At 33.6% G+C, this 21934-nt stretch overlaps 1 protein-coding gene across 4 annotated transcripts; it reads right to left on the bottom strand.

Moving 5' to 3' along the window:
• Positions 1–2492: 2492 nt before the first annotated feature.
• On the bottom strand, positions 2493–16465 carry LOC137837925 (putative serine/threonine protein kinase IREH1). 4 transcript variants are annotated; one of them, XM_068647108.2, is made up of 18 exons: positions 15577–16465; positions 13259–13323; positions 12938–13120; positions 11471–12844; positions 8254–8426; positions 6573–6813; positions 5663–5755; positions 5440–5580; positions 5245–5337; positions 4638–4842; positions 4227–4312; positions 4019–4107; positions 3838–3889; positions 3686–3742; positions 3419–3592; positions 3251–3328; positions 2783–2967; positions 2493–2697 (listed from the first exon to the last, which is right to left on the bottom strand). In XM_068647108.2, the coding sequence occupies exons 1-17, from the start codon at positions 16271–16273 to the stop codon at positions 2887–2889; spliced, it is 3882 nt and encodes a 1293-aa protein (XP_068503209.1). In that variant the 5' UTR covers positions 16274–16465; the 3' UTR covers positions 2493–2697; positions 2783–2886. The 4 variants fall into 4 exon arrangements, with proteins under 4 accessions (XP_068503209.1, XP_090157226.1, XP_090157227.1 ...); XM_090301100.1 differs by having other exon boundaries at positions 3686–3750; positions 15577–16463; XM_090301101.1 differs by having other exon boundaries at positions 4609–4842; positions 15577–16463.
• Between the last annotated feature and the right edge of the window lie 5469 nt (positions 16466–21934).

Below are 21934 nucleotides of genomic sequence, written 5' to 3' on the forward strand. Positions count from 1 at the left end.
CTTTTCTCTGTTGACACTGTGATCATATAGTCGCTTTCATGGTTGGTTGTAGTGTCCTATAGGTGGCATGTTGCATGTCTTCAATTGTAGTGACCCCACCTTGTAAAGACAATATGGATGATTTATACCTTGAACCAACTTTGATTAACTCTTCCTTCGGTTGATAGGTGAATTAAGATTTGGAGTGGAGGTCATTTACCACTTGTAAAAATATCAGTCTCACATCACACCAATTCCTTAATCATGATGTTTCTTTAATCAGTGTTTTTACTTTTTTACCAAGTTTAGTTTCTATGAACTGTCAGTTTAAAAGTTGTATGCTTTATTTTCTCTTTAACTTAACTTGAAATGAAGCTTTGAAGTTTGAGACTCTTCCATCAAAAAGAATATTAACAAAAACATCTTTTAGCTCAAACTTGAGGCTGAAGCTTGCAAGGATAAATTCTCAAAAGGTGTCATTTGATGTGTAAAAAGGCTGAGGTCAAACAGCTGTGGCATGTGTAAAAAGTTTGATATTATATTAAAAACATAGGAATAAGGTTTTAAGCATTATGCCTACTTTTACTAATTCAACATTTAATCCAACATGATTATGAACAATAGTCTTCTGTTGTAATTGTAAGCATAGCCTATTTTGATTCTTAAGAAAATGTGAACCTTTATAGTGAGTGCTGGAATGTCTGCTAGATTTGTCCCCCGTATAAGCCAATTTTGGTATTATTGACAAAGGTTAAGCTTGTGCTTTCTTATCCATAATGAAAAATTTTAAATTTAAACATCAAATCAAAGCTTGACAATGTGTGACAGTTGAAACAATTTTCTCATGTGAGTACTAGCCAAACTGAAAAAGTTCAGATAACTAAGGTGATGTATTTGTGAATGTGATGTGATTATCATTGTGACTTTATGGTGGACCAGTACACACACATAGTGGATGGGACAGTGCAGTTTAAAGTGACCCTTCCTGACATAGTGGTCCTACAGTCTCACTGCTACTTCATAGTGGTTCATGATCATAGTTTGTTGGCATCCAGTGATATAGACCCTCTTTCATATTCTAATTTTGTTAATACTTTGAGGGACTCCATCTAGGTAAGGTTGAAAATAGATAGTATCACTATTTTGTTAATTGAAATGATTTATCAGTGTTTTAAAGATTCATTTCATGTTAATCTAATTCAGTTGAAAAATAAGCAAAATCTGATTAAAAAAACTGTCAAAGATTAAACTCATACAATGTATTAACCACTTGTATCTAATACACTTTATCTTGAATTTAATTTTTTTAGCACATCATTAAACATGGATAATAGTTTTTCTTCTGTCACAATTTTTTTTTTAGTTCACATCAAAATATGTGAAAATATATCAAGGGTTTTGGACAGGCCAGACACTCTAGCTTTCACTGTTAAGAACTGAATGATAAAGTGAAGAGTGAGAAGAAAAGATTGAAATGCCACCATTTTACTACTACATGGGATGCTCTTGTCTCTTTGGCTATTGTTGTCCTATTATCTGAAATTCCTTTCAAAATATGTGGCATTTATAGAAACCAGAGAGACATTCTGACAAATGGACATGGCTGGATTTTATTTGGTTACAAGTAGGCATGGTTGTAATAGACTGAAGAGTAAGTTATCTTGTAAAAGAAAATATTTTATAGTGGGAAAAGTGAAAAGTTCTTGCTGAACTTTTCCTACTTAGTATTTATAAGGGAAAAAAAATTAAAAACACAAACTAAGGTTTTCTTTCATAAATTAAAATTAGAATTTATATATTTTAGGAGAAGGTAAATGAAACAATTTAAATAAATAGTTTAATTTTAATTTAGAGAAAAATTCGGTTTATTTTATCTCCTTGTATTCTTCTTCTGTAAGTATTTATAAGTATTTATAGAAAAATTATTTGAACTTAACCTTAATTGTATAATTTTGCCAGGAGGTTTTGTAAATACATAAACATGAGATCGGAATCAAATTTAGAAAGAAAAAAAAAGCAATAATTCATTCTACTTAAGTTTGGGCACCATTAAATAAGTGGATGTAGTTCAAACACGCCCACAGCATCATAAAGAATGAACTACTTGTTTTGGTTTCAACGTGGGAAAAACTTCTTATTTCTTACCTCATTTCTTTTACATTCTGCACTTCCATTATTGAGAAAATAGTGTTCACTGTATCATGTAAAAAATTTGGTTTGACTTTCGTTTTTTTTTTTGCCGTTTGACTGATAGATATATATTTAAAATAAATGACATCCTCACAAGGTTATTGAAAAGTGCATGAAATGACAAGGACATTTTCAGCACTAATAAGTATTACGTTAGAAGGAAGCAAAGTGTCACCTGAAATAAATGAGTGGGGTTGAAAGGTACGTTAATAAAAGCAGCAGAACTCAACGGTGGGAACAAGTAAATGACGTTCGCTAAGGTAAAGAAAAACTTGAAAATGTGGCAAGGGATCAAATTAAGCAAGTAAATAATATAACAGTGATTTGTCTGAAGAAAAAGGATGTGTTCTCATTGCCAGAATAGAATAATAAACCGAACACTGCAGAACAATGTGAGCAACTGTGATATGCATTTTTAAATTTACAGTTCTCAATTCATACACAATAAACGGTAAAACTGAAATCCCCCACTGTTGCCCTGTAACCTAACAAGCAAAGAGTACATCCTGAACCTTTGAACCTCTAAATCTGCAAAATCCAGCAAATACAAACTATATGAGCAAGAAAACAATCAAGACATGACAAATGGATAAGTTATGAGACAGAATCATACATGTACAAGGTATACAAACGATAAAGGTGCTTGTGCCCCCAAAATTGCTTGGATCATAGGTCGAAAACCAAATTCTGGACTTTGACAGAGGATAATACATACAGCTATGCACTAGAATTCGTTGGCGGGTCATCTTTCCATCCTTTAGTGAGATCATAGTTGATAGATGCAAGCTGGGAGAGATTCTGAAAACACCAAGGAAACATTCGCATTAAATTTAAGGGAATATTTCGACAAGAGTGAAGACCAGGAAAAAAACATATTAACAGAACAAATGCTACATAGGCAATGTTAAACATATTAGGCTACTTATGAATAGTATAGTAAGCTCAGAGAAGCCATTTTAACACATTAAAACCCACTGTAGGTGACAAGAAAACAAGGACAGATCATGCATAATCCATTCAAATTAATTCCAAATGTTTACTTATAGATTACAAAGAAATGAATATGATTTGAGTGAATTACCTTAAAGGAGAAATTACTGAAAGAGTAATTGACAGATGCCCCAGAATCAAACTCAGCAAGACCCCCGCATTCATCTCCCTGTTATCAAGAGGAAGTCAGCCCATTATACTTTAAATTGATTTCAGCAAGTATTTTACGATTAGCAATGCCTACTACAACTTGCAATACCACTTCATCTTGGCGATTGCTCAAGCAACTACTGCTGCCACTTAAGCTATCAGCATCACTAGAATCCTCAACATCACTGGCTGGATATACAAGGCCATCAGAAGTATTCCATGAGTAGCGACTAGTGAAGTAACTGGTATCTAGAGCGCTCTCAGAAGCAGGAACAAATGCAGCCTACAAAACCAACAGAAGCATTACACTGGACATCAAGAGAGTGGCAGTAAAATTAACAATTAACATTCATCTCTTGGGCAAACTATTACATACTTTCTGCCTGGCAAGTGTGTCCCAGTTTATATCCTTGAAGAAAACATGTTGCTTTACCTGGATCACTAAAATCAGTTTAACATTTGAGCAGAGAAAATAAATCATAAAAATGGATAACAAAGTTCTATATGTTTATGAGAAAATTGCATCACCTCCGATGCGCCTTTTGATCCTAGTCTTTGATTAGGATCTTCTGTCAATAATCTGAAAATTCATAATGTCAGGAACCAAATGGAAAACATTCAGCTATCTTAGATATGAGTGCTTAACCAAGAATAATACCCAATACGAAAGTATGTTATCACAAAAAGTATTAAAAAAAAACACATATACCGATCAATAAGATCCTGTGCTTCAGGACTCATCTCTTCAGGAACTCCAGGCCAAGGTATCTTACGATTAAGAATATTATCAAATATATTCTACAAACACAAAAAATATCATGTCAGAGAGAACTCCAATCATATAAAGGCAAAACTGACATGAAAAGAAACTTAAAAATCATCTAAAAATTCATCACCCAACGAAGCAAGATATAAACCTGAGGATGCTCTGCGTTGAAGGGTGGAATACCAACAAGCAACTCAAATAAAATGACCCCAACAGACCACCAATCGGCAGTATACGCTGTAAAATTTGCACAAGTATTTCATTTGTTATGTTCCAAAAGTAAATGCTATGAGTATTCACCATATATAAAGTAGAATAGAATTATTAAATCAGCTAGCTACAATGATGAAAACATTTTCATTCAACTACATTGTTTCACTATAAAGAATAGCAATCATTTTGAGATATTTTAAGCATTGTTAAGAATTTAATTCTACACACAAGGGAAATCATGTTTTCTCTAAACTGTCCAAACAATGACAAAAGTCAAATTTATATTTTTAAGAGATGGGGGAAAACAGAAATGAAACCACCTTAAACATAAATATGGGACAATACAAACCATGTCCAGTTCCCAAAAGTATCTCTGGGGCTAAGTAATCAGGCGTGCCCACTGCAGAGCGTTTCTTCCTCCTTTCCCATTGATCCTCAGATGTCAATACATCAGTCTCGTCTTCTTCAAGTAGGGATGTCCCATTCACTGCTGGGCCAGACAGATCATCTGTGCTGTTGATGAGACCAACTTTAGAAAGCCCAAAGTCTGTTAACTGCAAAGTAGACAGAAAAAAAATCAAGCTGATTAGCAATTTATAAAATGTATTTAAGGATTACACGAATGTTGAATTGAACTCAAAAGGAAATCTACACGTAAGAAATGGAAATTCTCCAAAATAATTGAACCAAATACATGGAATCACAACTTAAAGGATGGGATTGGTGGTGCTGTTGAAAGAAGCTAATAATAGAAAAGATGCAAAACTATCGATGATTCATCATAGATATAAAGTATGAGATTATTGATATTACTCCTAAGAGACGAAAAAATGTTAGCCAGCTTTTGGATTTTCATTCCAAACCAAGGTTTGGGGAAAAATTACAACAAACAGCCTTTTCCCATCACCATGGTTTGGAGGTTTATAAACCGAAATTAGAACATCCGCAGTAGTTACCTTGATGTGACCATCATGTGCTATCAATAAATTGTCAGGCTTCAAATCTCGATGAACCACACGGAGTGAATGCAAATACTCTAACGCAAGCACCTAACATTGGGAAAAAAACTCATGTTCTAGACAATGTAATGAAAAAAATTCAGATAACTCGAGATACAAAAGAGCCAGTAAGGAGATAGAACCAAGAATTACCACTTCAGCGATATATACACGGGCAACTTCCTCGTCTAAGCAACCTAAATTCCTTAATAATGAATACAGGTCACCTCCATTCAGATACTCCATGACAAGATATAAATTATCACGACATGTAAAAGAATAGAAGAACCGAACCTGATTAAAATAAAGCTAACATTAGAATAAGATAACATTTCTCAAAGCAACATGGAACAATAAAAAAGTTAGACCTGCTCACCACAAAAGGATTGCGTACTGTAATTAAGATATCACGTTCTGCTAATATACTTTCCACAGCATTTTTCCGGATCATATCTGCCTTCTTGAGAACCTATAGGAAATAGCTCAACAGGGTTAAAGAACTGCAGAGTAAAAGTATAAACCAAGATAGAAACAAGTTTATTTTAATCTAAGAGATCTGCAAATGCATCACTATACAAGATTGAGATTCTAACTAGGTCAGCACCTCAGCTTAAATCAATCATTTGCAGCACAGCAAGAACTCCATATAGAGAAATAATAAATCAAAATACATGATAGTAGGGAGCCAAACCTAAACAAACCGAATACAGTAAACCGAAAGTTTTATTTTTAATGTAAAAGTTAGACAGGAATAAACAAATTTACAACAGAGTAGATTAAAGAAATGTCGAATAGCAACAAACTTACTATACCAAAAGTCCACAAAAATTTTGGTATGAAGATACAAATAGTATGAAGTAAGAAACAACACAAGGAAAAAGTTTAGAGAATAATTCCACGAAAATTAAGGTCAGATTTAATACATATGTAGCACTCCCTGCAGCAAGTTATGAGAGCTACAACAACAATTAGTAACACAGTTTACATGAGAGCTTGAACAGCATGTCAGAAACTATTATTTTTAGAAAAACTCTTTTTTTTCAGTAAGCTATCTAAAAGAACCGTCAAAAGGGGGGCTCTTGCCATATATAAGCATTTCAAACACACAGTGGTAAGCTTCAATACAACTCCACACAGATTATTCAAACTTGTTACCCAATTTACTTATATACAAGCCCAAAAAAGTATCAAGCACAGTCAAGATGAAACAAACACAAGTACAAGGATGTTCACATTTAGTGATGAGATGATACAACAAATGAATCAGAAGCATAAAGTATATATACCTTAATTGCAAAAAGATCACCAGTTGTTCTTTTTTTAGCCAAGAAAACCCTTCCAAATGCCCCACGACTGATAGGTTTTATAATTTCAAAGTCATCAATAGAGGTCCTATCCCTTGATGAATGGATTGGACTTGTTCTCAAGCTACGAACCACATCATCTTCCAAAAGATCATCATCTGCCGTGCTCTCTGTATCTATCTTTTCAACATCCACCAACTCAGTGAGCTGCAGATACTTCTCTCTACCAAACCAAAATACAACTTATCAAGAATAATCAAAATAGATTTCAAAACAACTAGCAAAGTCCATGTTATTAAATTAAATGTACTGCAATGGTGGATTGAAGAAAATGTTTTAGAGACAAGGCCATGCGAAAGACTTGGCACTCTAATCTTAGCTAAGGACTTCATGAGAGGCAACTTTTATCCCGTGCTCTGTTTTGTTTCCTTTTTAATTATTTAGTTTGCAATCTAGCCTCCCTTCTCACACTTTATTAGTCAGGTACCTCCCTCACATCAGCTCGTCCTCCTGTTTCTCACTCTCTACTCTGCTGTGTTTTACTTCATAAAAAACAGAACCTTAGTTTGTTTCATTGTTTGTTTATTTATTTAATCCATGGCAGCAGTTACACAACAGAATCAGCACATGCTCCTTTTCATTCACGATCATAACAAAGCCTAGACATCAATACAACAGAACCATATATACAAAGATAGAATTCCTTAAAATTGTGCTATTGATTTTTCTATGTTGAAGTTTGTCTGTTTTATTTACTTTGAACTGCTGTTAAATTAGATTTCATGAACTAGAACAGTATAAAAGTAAATTGTTTAATCCTGTAAAGAGGAGAGGTGACTAAGTAAGAAATTCAACGAAGTTTTCAAGGGATCTCATGAAAAATAACATCTCTAAAACATTGGTCTGTAACCAAGCTGAATGACATCATGTAATCCATGCAGCCGACGGCCAGCCTCACCTTGTGGCATAACACTTTGTTATTGCTGTTGTTGTCTTTTTTTTTTATCAGCATTGCTGTTGTTGTCTTGTTGATATACTACAACATCTTTGAATTATGTTAATTATTTTTTATACAATTTTTATATACTTTATTTTAGATATGCAGAAATTTTAGTTTTTTAATATACTTTATTGTCGACAATTTGCCACTATGCTGCCCACCATAGTTTATCTTGGATTTAAACATGCTGCCAGTAATAAACACTGGGATAGTCACAAGTACAGGGTAAAAAGAAGAATGAATATGGATGTCTATATTATAAACTTCAGAAAAAAACTTCATAACAGAGAATTGCAATTGTACACATAATCAGGTGTTACTCATCTGAGGTGAGATGTGTAAAGTGAGAAAATAAGACTGCATATTAAATTAAAGTAGGTTAAGTTTATGAGATACTTTAACAATGGATACACCAATACTTTCTCACTACATACATTTCCTCACTATAGTCAAATCCCAAAATAATTTGGACACAAACATTGTTGTAGCAATACCGTTATGCCATATGGTATTCTGTGTTCAGTTATAAAATTATGCCTATTCCCTCAAAAAAGGGTCTAACAAGAACTTTCCCCAGACCTTATCCTGTAGTTCAACGTTTACTAGGAGTACTTTCCATATTACGGGGATGTCTTACATAATGTATAGCAGAAAAATACTAACCGTATCAGCTTCTCAATACGTGTTCCAAAGCTCTCCACAGTAAGTGCATCAAATTTCCTTCGTTCTACAACAACCCGCAAGTCATCAAGACAAGATAATAAATATGAACTTGTGCGATCATCATCCAGAGATGCATTTGCCACACATCGAGCTATATCAGCAAGTTCATTCATCTACAATAAAATAGAGAATTTTGAACAAAAGAATTCAAAATATGAGATTTTTCTGACAAGAATACATGGAAGTAGGAAGGTATTTGATATTTTTTTTAAGCAAATGTAATACATGACTCATTTATTAAAGTTCAGTACATATACAGACATAAACAGTTGGATATTAAAGCACAAACAATTAGACACCAAAATCCTTATTTATTTTAATAATTATATAAATGTGGCAAATATCATTTATAGTCAGGAATGGCTATTTTAATCTCTTAGAATCAAGAATATTTAGATCATATATCTATTATTCTTATATGATATCCTTATTATTAGCGGATACCATATCTCCTCTATTTATTGTATTGATTCCATTTTCTCAATATAAATAAAGCACCCACCCATGGTGTCTCATAAACATAGGGTTTCAGCTTAATGTCTCTTTATTTTCTATAGTTTAACAAGGTATTAGAGTTTATCCTAACAAAGTTTGTTAGGCCAATCAAACCACCCGCCATCAGACTACTACCATACCCGCCATTAATATCTATTCCCATACACATGTCTAGTCCTTGACGTGGAAGAGTGTGTTGAAATTCCATATTGACTAAAGATATAGCCAAATTATATTATTTAAGTAGGTATAAACCTTATCTTACAATTCAATATATGAAGTTGAGTTAGACCTAAAGTCTACTTTCTAAGATGGTATCTAGAGCCTCTAGAAAACCCTATTCGCCTGATGGACCCACGATCTTTGGTGTGAAGAGTTTTATTCTTTCTGCAAACCTTGTTGATGTGTGCGGCGAAGCCTACATTACAACCACCCATCATTGTGCTTACCTCTTCCTTCTCAACACGACCTCGATGGTCGCGGCCATTGGACCTCGTTCGGTGGTTCAATCTAAGTTTATTGTCCTACATTTTTTTATAATTAGTTTTTCCCCAGGATTAAAAGATTGATTTCCAACATAGTTGACTGCCTCATATAACTCAACCAACACATAAGGTCATTCTCAAATGGTATAAGACTCGCCAATCTACTAGTAACATTGTTTTGGTAGCACACACTAGTAATTCCATGCATCCTTAGGTCATTGACTCTAGTGCAACTAAACATATATTTGGTAATATTTGTTCTTTATCTTCCTTCACTACTACTGAAAATGTGTCTTTCATCATTGTTGCTAATGGTTCACAATCAAGAGCATGTGATGTTACACTCTTAGAACATTGTGCCTAATGGTAAATTTGATCCCTATAAAGCTCACTTGGTCACCAAAGGATGACACAAATCTATGGACAAGATTATATTAACACTTTCTCTCCTATTACAAAAATGGCATATATCTGACTTTTCTTGTCCATTGCAACTATTTATCACCAGACTCAATTTCAGCTTGACATCAAGAATGCATTTTTGCATGATGATCTTGACAACAAAGTCTACATCAAGAAATGACCTAAATTTGTTGCTTAGGGTGAGTCATCTAATACGGTATTCCGCCTTTGCAAGTCCTTATATGGCCTCAAGCAATCACCTTATTCATGGTTTGGGCATTTTTGGCCAATCATCTAACAATTTGTAATCATACATTCACCATTATCTGTTTTATCGTCATCCTCCCCAAGGATGTATCTACCTTATTGTATACGTGGACAACATTGTTATAATGAGTAGTGATAAGGACGATATTGTCCAACCAAAAAAATATCTTGGTTAACAATTCCAAACAAAAAATCTTGCACATTTGAGGTACTTCCTTCCTTGGTATACAAGTTTCATAGTCCAAGGACATTCTCAGAGAAAATATGCTTTGGATATTTCAGAAGAATCAAGGATTTTAAATGCTAAGCTTGTGGACACTCCAATGGATCCAAATGTCATACTTGTACTTGACCAAGGTGAACTGTATTTTGACCCTATGAGATACAAATAGTTAGTTGGTAAGCTAAATTACCTCACTGTGTCTCGTCCTGATATTTCATTTGAAGTGAGCATAGGAAGTCAATTTCAAAACTCTCTTAAGACCATTGGGATGCATTCATACGAATCCTAAAGTATATTAGGAATGCTCCACGCAAAGGGCCATATTAATGAAAACAAGGGAAATATTCAAATTGTTGGGCATTCTAACGTTGATTGGGTAAGGTCATCAAATGATAGACGCTCCATTTTAGGATATTGTGTTCTTGTTGGAGATAATTTAATATTGTGGAAAAATACGGAAAAAAAAATGTTGTTGCAAGATCAAGTGCAAAAGCATATTATAGGGCAGTGGCCATAGTCACTTATGAGCTCATATGGCTAAAGCAACTCCTCAAAGAGCTTAAATTTGAAAAAAAAAATCCCAAATGCACCTTACATGTGACAATCAATCAACATTACACATTGCCTCTAATCTTGTCTTTCATGAGAGGACTAAACATACTCTGGTAGATTGTCATTTCACAAGAGAAAAAGTTGGGTTTGAAGGCACCAACAGTAGATTCGTCAACTCTAGTGAAAAGTAAGTAGACATATTCACCAAGTCTCTAAGAGGACCAATGAAAAATCATGTTCGCAGTGCTAAGCACATATGACTTATATACTCCAGCTTGAGGGGAAATGTTATAATTATAAAAATAAGGCATAGATGTTTCATAACCAGGAATATCTTTTAGAATCAAGAATATCTAGACTTTATATTTATTATTAGAATTGTTTTATTTATTCTCGTAAACATATCTTTATTATTAGAGGATACCATAACTCCTCTATTTATTGTATTGGTTTTGTTTTCTCAGTACAAAAAAAGCACATGTTTTGTCTCAAAAAACACGATTTCAACTCAATGTCCTACAATATAACATTACTGAATATAGAATGAAATAATGCCTAGGGATAGTTATGAATATTGGATCATGTATCACCTCAACATTATATGTAAACACATGGGGAGGACCATTTGATACAACATACTAAATTGAAAGGATAAAAGCCAGCCATGACAACTAGTATGGGCAATAAATTAGATATAAAAGAACTATAGAAAAAGATTTAAAAAATGGCATGCCTGCAGCAGATCATCATGTTCAGAATAAGCACCCTTCCCTGCCAAGAGCAAGTCAATCTGACTTGTTCGTGGTGTCATCAATGGTGACCTTGGAGTCATGCTCCCTGCAGATGATGTTGTCATACCTTGGTCAGACTTTGGACCAAAACGAGTTTTACATGATATAAGTGGTAATCCTTTTAGGTCATCCATAAAAGTAGAATTATCGGTTTCAGGGAAACAGTCTAGCATGTCCTCTGAGCCTCTGCGAGACCAATCACTAAGTTTAGGAGAAGGAACATCAGATTCTTCAGTCATACTAGAATTTGATACTTTTGCAACATCAGGACTTCCCACCATTTGTTGGGAATCCTTTTGTGAACATGATTCCATCATCTTTTCTAGTGTTTCAGCAATTCTAACAAGACGCTCATTGACACTCAGTCCCTTCTGATCACATCTATCAGCAACTGCACAAATCCTTGAATGATCTTCAACATGTGAAGTAGGAACTTCCTCTTCACATATACGACAAATTATCGAGTTCTCCTCACTATTATTCTGCTGATCTCCCCAGTATCCCCAAGAAACTTTATGTTGGTGTTTGGAAACATGATCCAAGGAATCTTTGATAGGAAGAAACTCAGATGGCTTAGCGGTAGAGAGATCCACATCAGAAGGGAATCTCTTATTATTTGATGCCTTTGAAGATTCAACTCTCCCATAATTTTGGTCCTTCAACTGAGCAGCTTCTTTAGGGCTTTTTCCTGACGGAGATGGGAATTTCTTCCAAGAAGCCATTCGATCCCTGCTTGAAGAGTCAAAGTGTTTTGTATTGTCGTCATCAGCAGGAAGTGAAAGATTTTCAGGTTGCATAACATCTTTCTTCCAACCCATCATACTCTGTTCTTGACTAAAAGCTTTTTTTGATGAAGGCTTTAATGTCTTTGCAGCACTTGAACTTTTAGAATCCCTTCCCACACTAGGAGGAATACATTTTCCAGCAGAATGCAAGACTCTTGATTGACGGAGATTGAAAACAGGTTCATCCTCAGCCAGACCACTTTCCTTGTGGAATTGCAATAATCGGGTACACCTTGTGAGAATGAAAAGCATTCGAGTGTGAAGCTGCTTTAGCATCCCTGGAGGATGATCTTGACGCCTATCATCCAACTCCTGAACTATGCTTTCACACTGAAGCCAAAACTCCCCAGATGAAGTCATAGCGCAGCTCCTTGCCAAAACTAGCAAGTCCTCAATTGTCTCTTGCCATTCAGGATGAGTATCTGCATTTTTTTCAAGAATTCCAACCAGATCTGCCGCAAAAATGGCTAGATCAGAGTTTACGTCTTCCTTTGCTTTATCAAATTTTGCCCTAATAACAACCAAAATCTCCTGCACAACAAAGTTAAACAATTTTATTGCAATTCCCTCCTGTGGCACAAATCATCAACACCACAATATAATGTGAAATCAAAACTAAAATACCTCAAGGTTATTTAACCGTCGAGGCTTCAAAAATGGAAAAGGCCAGACACCTTTCGAATTCAACTCATGGGAAAAACTTTTGATATCTGAAGGAAACCTCTTTCTAGGTGCACTAGTGACACGTAATATGGCTTGAAAACGAGGAGATTCGGACTCCTTTGGGTTTTCAAAATCATATGCTGCCTGAGAAGAAACAATTGAGTTATTTTCTACCATAATAGATGAACAAACAGAAAATAACAACTAATTCATAAAAAAAAAAAGTTAATCAAAGTGATGACAAAAGATACCAAGCACCAACACACTCTAAACCAGTGGTACCTCTGGAGTACAAACATCTTCACTTCTTAAGCCTCCAGACTGAGCCCATGATGATGCCTGGTTGCCTGTTTGAAGTGATATCATAAGGATAAGTAACATTTTAAGAAGAAAAAAAAACTGTCAGTTTTGCTAAATACTTTAAAACAAATTTGTTGATCAATGGTGTACATATAAAAGTAAACCAATAATGGCATCAACCCAAAACCGCCTCATCAAAACCCCATTTGCAATTTGTGAGCAAGTCTCGGTCCAAGCTTGTGTGAGGGAGTAAGCTTAGTTGATCTTTGAGCTTATGTGTGCTGTTGTACAAAATTGATTGGGCTATTTGTACTAGTCTACCTCTTATATATACAGTCTGTGCTTAACCCACTTGGGACTATTTCCAATACCCCTTGTGTTCACATTTGACACATATTACATACACAGTATTACCTCACAATAAAAAAATCATGTTTACTACAGAGACCAACAATAGATGAGCTTGCAAGGCAGAGATACAGAAAGGTGAAAAGTTGTGAATTAGCTACTAAAACCATCCACTTTTTCAGTACAAAGCTGCAACCAATGTGACATGGCCGCACTAAAAATTATAAGAAATCTTAAGTTCAAAGATCCAGTGATCCACAGGCATCAACAGTTTGATTTAATGTTATGGTAAGGTTAATTGCAATATTTAGTCATAGGGATATGTCAGTGCTTTAATTAGGATCTGTGAATGCGAGCATGATATTTTAGTTGTGCATTTGCGCAGGTTCAAGCTTTAGTTACGTATTTACCTTCAGTTATTATTGTTATTTAGATATTTATTTATGTTTAGTAGAAGCTGGTTATTTTACAAGGGAGTTAAATTGTGAATTATATCTACTTGAATAATGAATTTCCAGAATAAGTAATGCAAACAGCAATCAAAATATAGAAAGTGCACGAATAAATTATTTCAGAACAAATTCTAGTCTCACTGCATTTGACATGCTTCTTTCTCTTGGGTGTGATATGCCTATCAATAACTACTTTTCAGTCAAACATGGTCAATGCTCAGGGAACCAGGTAATATCAAGGTAGAAACTGGTAAGCCCAGTTGGTTTATATCAAATCAGAAAATGCAGCTGATTTTTGTGGTTTTCATTCTTAATTTTATGCCTAACCTGTTTTCTCAACTAGAATGAGATTGAATCACTGAATCAGTAACCAGGTCATTTGCTCAAGTCAAACCCTGGTCCAGTTTTCACAAGTTACAACTAAGATCCCAAACCTTTAGAAAGTAGTTCCAAAATTGAGTCCAAGTGGTCTCAACTATTGTAGCTGACCCCATCTAGTGGAAAAATACTTCTGTATTTCCCAACTACATTACTAAAAATTCAATTTAGTTAATTAAATGATTAAGTAAAACAGTAGAAATACTTTCCCCTTCAAAGTGTGATTAGAAAAATGATTGTCATAAGGATTAAGGAGAATATCTGAAAATACTAGTTAACTTCATCAATTGAGCTATGCAATTCTCTATTCCTAAATGAAAGCTGGTTATAATCCATGATTATTTAATCATTCTAATATGACGTGTGAGCTATATCTTGTAGATAAAATCTTCAAATACAAAGATTAATAAGACGTCATCCAAGTATGGACGATTATTTCAATGCAGAGTCATCATATTTGAGATGTCCATATAAAATGCAGTCATCAACATATATGAGTGTAGGTGTATATATATAATCACTGTGAAGAACTACATAACAGTTTTAAAATGTAATTACTAATATAGATTAAAATTCAATTACAATTTTATCCCTCGTCTCTTTACTCTTTCAAACACGAGAATAAAAGTCTAGTCAACTCCAATTCAGATCGTACTAAAAGTGAAATAAGAACTACAATCTTCTGTCCCACTGTTGTGTTCCAAACAAATTTGAAAGAACATGGAGCATCTAATCTTGACCAACTCAAAGGGAACAGAAACAACCAAGTCCTTTCAATTAGGGGTTCCACTCCAAAAGGTTCTAAACCTAATAGAATCATAGTACCAGAACAAGAGCAAGCAAGATACCCAGTCCACTCCACTCACCAGCCCCACTCCCCAGTCCTCATTCCTTGCAATTCTCATTTCTCATTTCTCAATTAAATGCATGAGAACAAGCCATTCTTCTAAAGCATGCAAATAAATAGAAATGTCTTGCGGACCCATAATAACCCTTCTCAACAAAAATTCTAATCAAACTACCGAAGCAACAATCCTTTACTTAACTGATTAAAAAATCAACCAAAACCAAACAATCAGAATCATTACATTACAAAATCCACAGACACAGTTACAGTGTTACCTGCGGCCTCCGAGGATGACTCTCCGTTCTGCAACCGCGACCGAGGCAACACCACCGGACTCTGCTCCCTAGACGGCATGCTCCCCGAGGTAGACACGCTGTCAGAATTGTTCCGGTTATCGCCCCAACCTCCGGCAGCAGGGGCACCGCCACGGGAACCCTCACGAAACCCGACCCTGTTCAGGCTCGCCGCCTCCTTCTTCTTCCCATCGCCGCCGCGCACGCCGACGCCGGGGCGGGAGAGGTTGCTACCGCCGAGCGCCGTCGTTCCCTTCTCGCCCCTGAACCCGAAGAAGCTCTCCTGCGGCAGCGGCCCCGATCTCGTCTTGATCCTGTTCAGCCCCAGCGACGACGCGAGAATCGGCGACACCGACGCCGACGATTCCCGTCCTTCCCCCGCCGCCAACTTCTTCACCGGAGATTCCTTGCTAGCCTCCGGCGGCGGAGTTTGACTTTCCTTCCCCTTGACCACATCCTTCTTTTTGGTCCCGTCCTTCACCTGCGTCTGACGACACGCAGCAAGAGCTCCGCCACCGCTGCCTCCGGCTGCTAGAGTTGGATGCGCGGCGGATTTAGCCTTCTTCTTGTCGGATCTGGAAGGGGAATTGGATGAGAAAGATCGAGGACTGTTGGATGACGCATCGGGGCTGGAGGAATCGGATTTCTTGGAAGAGAAGAACCTTCCCTTGAAGACCATGTTTGGATGAACCAAACTAACCCTAGCACCATGCTGCTGTGAACTGCGACATTGATTTTGAAGCTTTACTTAGAGAGAGAAAACGAATGTAGAGAGAGAAAGCGAAAGAGAGGGTTTGGTTTGGTGTGATAGTGATGATGTTGAATTCAAAGGAAAATGTGTATGACTTTTACAGAAATTCTTCAACCCCAATTTTAGAATCATTTTAACATTTTCTATCACCCACACCTTACTCATTTTTCTTTTTTTATTTATTTAATACTTCATTATTTGACCCTTTTTTATTTTTACCTTTGACCAAACTAATACACTTTCTTTATGTGCTTGTTGAAAATGTGCAATTGAAAATTCATATTATTACCATTTTGTCACAAACCTTCTAGCTTTTGTGCTAAACCTTTATCTAGTAGTTTGAAGGATTTAGAACAAAATTAAGAGAGTTTCGTTTTAAACTGAAATTAGTTTATAGGTAAATTAGTTTTTATAAATTCTCGTGTTAACTTCTTTTAAAATGTGGTTTTGAAGCTATTTATGTTAATTATACTTTACTTATTTTGGTTTGTCATGGAAACCTTCCACACTACCACTCAGACAAAATAATTAGGAAAAAGAGGCTTGTTTTTTATTTTAAAATTTTGGAAAGAGTAAACTTAGGATGTGAAAAAAGAAATTATCCAAATTAATTTAGAGTACAAATACATTTATTTTTTATGAGAAAAAATATAATATAACGAAGTAATTTGAATACTTGAAACCTTAATGAACTAAGTTATCGTCTACAAATCAAGTATGGTCATGTTTTATATTTGATTGTTTTTTAGCACACTATCAAAATCATAGGATGATGAATTTTACGCTCTAACAATATATGTAGCAAAAATTTGGATTACATATTGCTCTTGTTCTCCAATATTATGCTAAATTAAGTGTTATGTAGTTAGAGTTTTTGCAAGTCGTTACATTAAATATCATCCAAAACACAAACTTAGATATATAATTGAGGCAGAATACATGTTTATGTAACGATCAATCTTGTAGAGTGCATAAACTCAAATTTAAAAGGGAGTAAGAGTCTTACTCACAAATCAAAACAATATTTAAAAGAAACAAATTAAGTTTATTAAACCAGTTATTAAAGCAAAACGCACATTCACGATTATCATGAAAAATTTAAGTATCTTGATAAAAAAACCAAACACATGCATGAGTGACATCAAATGTGCAATCAAAATAATAGTGAGTTTGATGTTTAAGAGTTAGAAAATTCATAACTTAGTCGATAAATAATGAAATAAACAATAAAGTTAAGATATTATATGTTGGAGATCCACATCGACTAGAGATAAAGATATTTAGTAGATACAAACTTCACTGCTTTATAAGATTGAGTTAGGCTTAAAATCTACTTTTTAATATGGTATCAGGGTCATTTAAAGTCTAGCGAAAATTTGTTGGACTTATCAGGTCACCCACTATCGGGTCATTATCGGACAACACATAATATATAGTCTCATGCACGAGTTGGCAAGTCTCGACGTGACGAGTGTGCTGAAGATCTCACATCGACTAAGGATAAAGACATTTGGTAGTATATAAGTGGGTGTAAACCTCACTTTGTAAATTGATCTTATAAGATTGAGTTAGGTGTAAGTCAATTTCTTAATATTTCTTAATATTACATACACATAATTATTCAAAAATTATCATTTTAAAAAAGTAAGAACATCTTAAACATAATTATATACCTAAACATTACTTTTAAAAATAACATTATAATAAAAATATATAAATTAAGATATTTAATTAATAACATCAATAATTTTAATTTATATATTTATAATTAATTGATGGTCATCATGTGGAGGTCTCTGCTATTGCAATTGTACCATCTTCGTCGCCTCATACCTCCCCTCGAAAGGCTAAAGCACTATCGTTGGTCTTGCAAAATGATTTTTCCTCTTTTGATGGTTTGGAAACTACAAATGTTGTTTCAAAATTTTGGGTTGATCCTAATGAGATGGGAGAAGATGCCAGTGATATTGGGGAGGAAAAAGTTTACATTAAAAGAAAACCAGGGAGACCACCTAAGGGGACTGGTAAATCCAAAAAAAAATTGCTAAGATAGTTCTCTCAACAACGTCGCAACGAAAGTCTCTTCATTTTTCTGAAATGTTAAAGGACTGAGAAACCACAAAATTGTGGAGATGTTGATTAATTTACTTAAACTACATAAATCCCTTCTGGTTTTTCTTGCTGAACCTATGGTGTCATACACTGATGATGCTTTTGAAGTCCTTTTCAAATCTGTTAATATGCATTTGGTGACTACGTCTCGTATTGTTAATAAAGTTGCTAAGCTTTGGTGTTTTTCGGTTCCTAATCTGGTCCGAAATTTTTCTGTAAATGAACACTTTATTTATGTAACTTGTCATTTGCATGATAAATGTTTTAGCTTTGCAGGTGTTTATGGTGCTAACACATACGTGGCTAGATGATTTTTGTGGAGGGATCTTAGTTCCTTCATAAGATCTTGGTGTATTATGAGAGATTTTAATGTTGTGCTCTCGGCAGATGACTGTAAAGGGGGTAGCTCTTAATTAGGTTTCTTGTAATGAATTCCTTGATTGGATTAATTCTAATGATCTTTCTTGTATGTCTTTACTGGTACTTGTTATACTTGGTGTAATGGAAGGAAAGAGTTGCATAAAATTCTAGAAGACTAGATAGAGCGTTATGTCTTGTTCAAATGTCCTATTAGTCCTACATAGTAAGTTTTGTTCAAATCGGTACAATTTAAGACAATTTTTTTTAAAATTTTAAAATTGGATAAATCATATATTTTGAATACTATTTAATAATCTTAATAAAACTAATGAAGAATTAATTATTGAAACTTGAGAGTAAACTTGCTTTTCTATTGTTTTAAATTGTTTACTTTATTTTTCAACATTTTAATCAAAATCCACTTTTACTTTATTGTCATTACTAAGTTTGATTGTTTAGTTTTGAACATTGGGTAACTGAATTTATAATTAAATTCGTTGGTAGACAACTTGAGATCATCAAAGATTGTTTATAGTACTATCTCTTCGACGTTAAACATTCTATCATCTCATTAATTTAACAGCAAAACAACAAACATGCTCTTACAACCTTTAACTCAATTTTAATATTCTATAATAATATAGCAAGGCTTAATAACTACTATTGTTGATATTTGGAAACTATTCACTATTGTTCTATTGCATATAAGAAGAAGGAATAAAGCCTTATTGGGCCATTAAATTTTAGCTCCTACTCTTGTTTTAGGGTTTGGATACTATAAATAAAAACATGCATACATGAGTTTGCAGTGCAGAGTTGTAAATGACCAATACTCACAAAATATATAATCATAACATCCATCCTAAAGTATTATGAACATTTATAAAATATTTTTCACACATGATTCTTCTTACTATAACTTTCCACTAAACCCAACTTCATGGTTATTAGAATCCTCTATAACCTATGAAATCTAAGTTGACAACGTCAATTTGTAAACAATTTTTGCAATATATCTTCATTTTGTGTGTGTTTTTAACTAGATTTTTGTTCACTTACAATAACCTATGATCCAATAATTGTTCACTTATAATAATTGTTACAACATCATATGTAATTATTGTGCTTGCCATTTCTCATGAAACTTTAAGGAAATACCTCGGAGCAGTTAGTCTTAACTGATATAGACTCTTCAAAACTCAAATTAAAATGGTTAGAAAAATGATTCTGGAACAGAAATAATTATTTTGATTGCACTTTCCAGCTGAAAAACCTTAAAAAAACAGAACAAAAATAATTAGTGCATCAATTTCCTAAAATACTTACTGTCCACAATATAGCTGATGAAGCCTCATCAAATGAAACTTGAGCAAGTGCTAAATCACATATTTTTAAGTCTGCAATGATTAACTAAAATAATTTAAGGCTTCAAATCACAATGAAACACATTGTAAGAAAAATAATAATTGTATAAATGTTTTGATTTAATCATGGTATCCAATATCGAGTTTGATATGCTTTTTGTTGTACTTTGCTTGAATTTTTTGGACAGATTGATCCTTGAAATGAAGCAATGTTCAATTTATTATATCAATTTACATCAATTTATTATATCCTTGGCTAAAAGTGCACTAATAAGTCATTACATCAATTTACCACACTGTTATAAAGTGTGTGAGAGCTACATCAATTTAATAAAACAAATATTGTTTTTGGTTTCTTCCCATTAAAAAACATAGATATTAGTAAAAGATAAGATAAAAAAAATTCATTGTTATTTATGTAATGATGAGAGATGATGGTTGAAATATGAAATACCAGTCTTGTTAAGATGCAAGTTCATGCAAGTTCTGAGATGTCAGATTTCATATTTGAGAAAAATATTAACATGATCTTTTATAAAAGTTATAATTTTTTTTATTACTCTTTATCACTGAATCAAATTTACATAAATTTTGCTTAACATCCAAATAAAATTTATTTATTAATAAAAAATATTTCTCTAATTTTTTTCACCACTATTTCTTTATAGAAAAGTTGGATTCTCATTACTATATATGTATACCATTGTTTTTCTATTTGTTTATTAAACATTATCCATTTTAAATATCTTCTTGACAGTTTTTTATTTTTTGTTTCAGCAAATATTTTCATGAGAGTAACTCCAATGTAATTGTTGACTTTGGTTCTTAAAATTTAAAAATTACAAAATATCATTAGAGTAAATGAGTTTTTATAAAATTTCTTTACATAAACAGCTACATTATTAGTTTTTAATATTGCTATTTTTAGAGGTTATTTATTGTGTGACATGATGTAAAATATTAAAAAATTAATTAGTTCATAAAAAAAATTTAATTACAATGTATTGACAGTGCAAGGTTTTTCATTACTAAGTTAACTAAATATGAGCTGTTAATTTTTGTAAAAATTATTCTAAAATTCATATTTGGAATAAATTTTAATTACTTGATAAATAAATATTTAATTAAGTTGGCAGTATATAAAAATTAAACTCAAAATTAAATATATAAAATTAAATGTTTGAAGTGATTTAAACAATAAATATTAAATTAGTTTATATTTTAATGTACTATTTTTTCTTAAGGATTTTGCAGGATTTAATTGACTTTCTCTTATGGTTCTTAGTTTGAAGTACTAAATTATAGGACCACTTTCATTTTTTTTTATGTGAGTAGCAATGAGAGGCTAGAAAATTTCTTCTTGTACCTTTTATCAGTACCCTTTTGTTTTGTTTTTTTTTCTTTTCAGAGTGAATGGTTTTGTGACTCATCATCTATATTTTGTCACATAGGTTTTGTCCTTACTACCAGCATATGAAGGAAAATCAGTTCTAGAACTTGGAGCAGGTATTGGAAGATTCACAGGTGAATTGGCCAAGAAAGCTGGCCAGTTACTTGCTGTTTAACTTGAATACTTGTGTGTTTCAGTTCATGAAAACACTACAACAGGAGTTAAATGACCTTGAGAGCAAGAAGGATGATTTCATTGATGATTTCTCCAAGGTGTTTTTTTTTTCATGTTTTAAACATTTTATATGTTATTTATGACCCATTCCTATGTGCAAAACTCTTTTAACTAATTCATTCATTAAGA

Source organism: Phaseolus vulgaris, chromosome 4, assembly GCF_051622355.1.
Source record: "Phaseolus vulgaris cultivar YP4 chromosome 4, ASM5162235v1, whole genome shotgun sequence".
NCBI classification, from domain to species: domain Eukaryota; kingdom Viridiplantae; phylum Streptophyta; class Magnoliopsida; order Fabales; family Fabaceae; genus Phaseolus; species Phaseolus vulgaris.

Bases quoted from the DNA above. Each gene is read 5' to 3' on its own strand.
- LOC137837925 (XM_068647108.2), bottom strand. From the start codon at position 16,273: ATGGTCTTCAAGGGAAGGTTCTTCTCTTCCAAGAAATCCGATTCCTCC. The intron at 5,338-5,439 runs GTAATTCTTGGT...TCCCAATGTTAG, and splicing joins GTGTATATATCGCTGAAGTG to GTGCTTGCGTTAGAGTATTT. The intron at 3,593-3,685 runs GTATGTAATAGT...TTGGTTTTGTAG, and splicing joins ACACACTTGCCAGGCAGAAA to GCTGCATTTGTTCCTGCTTC.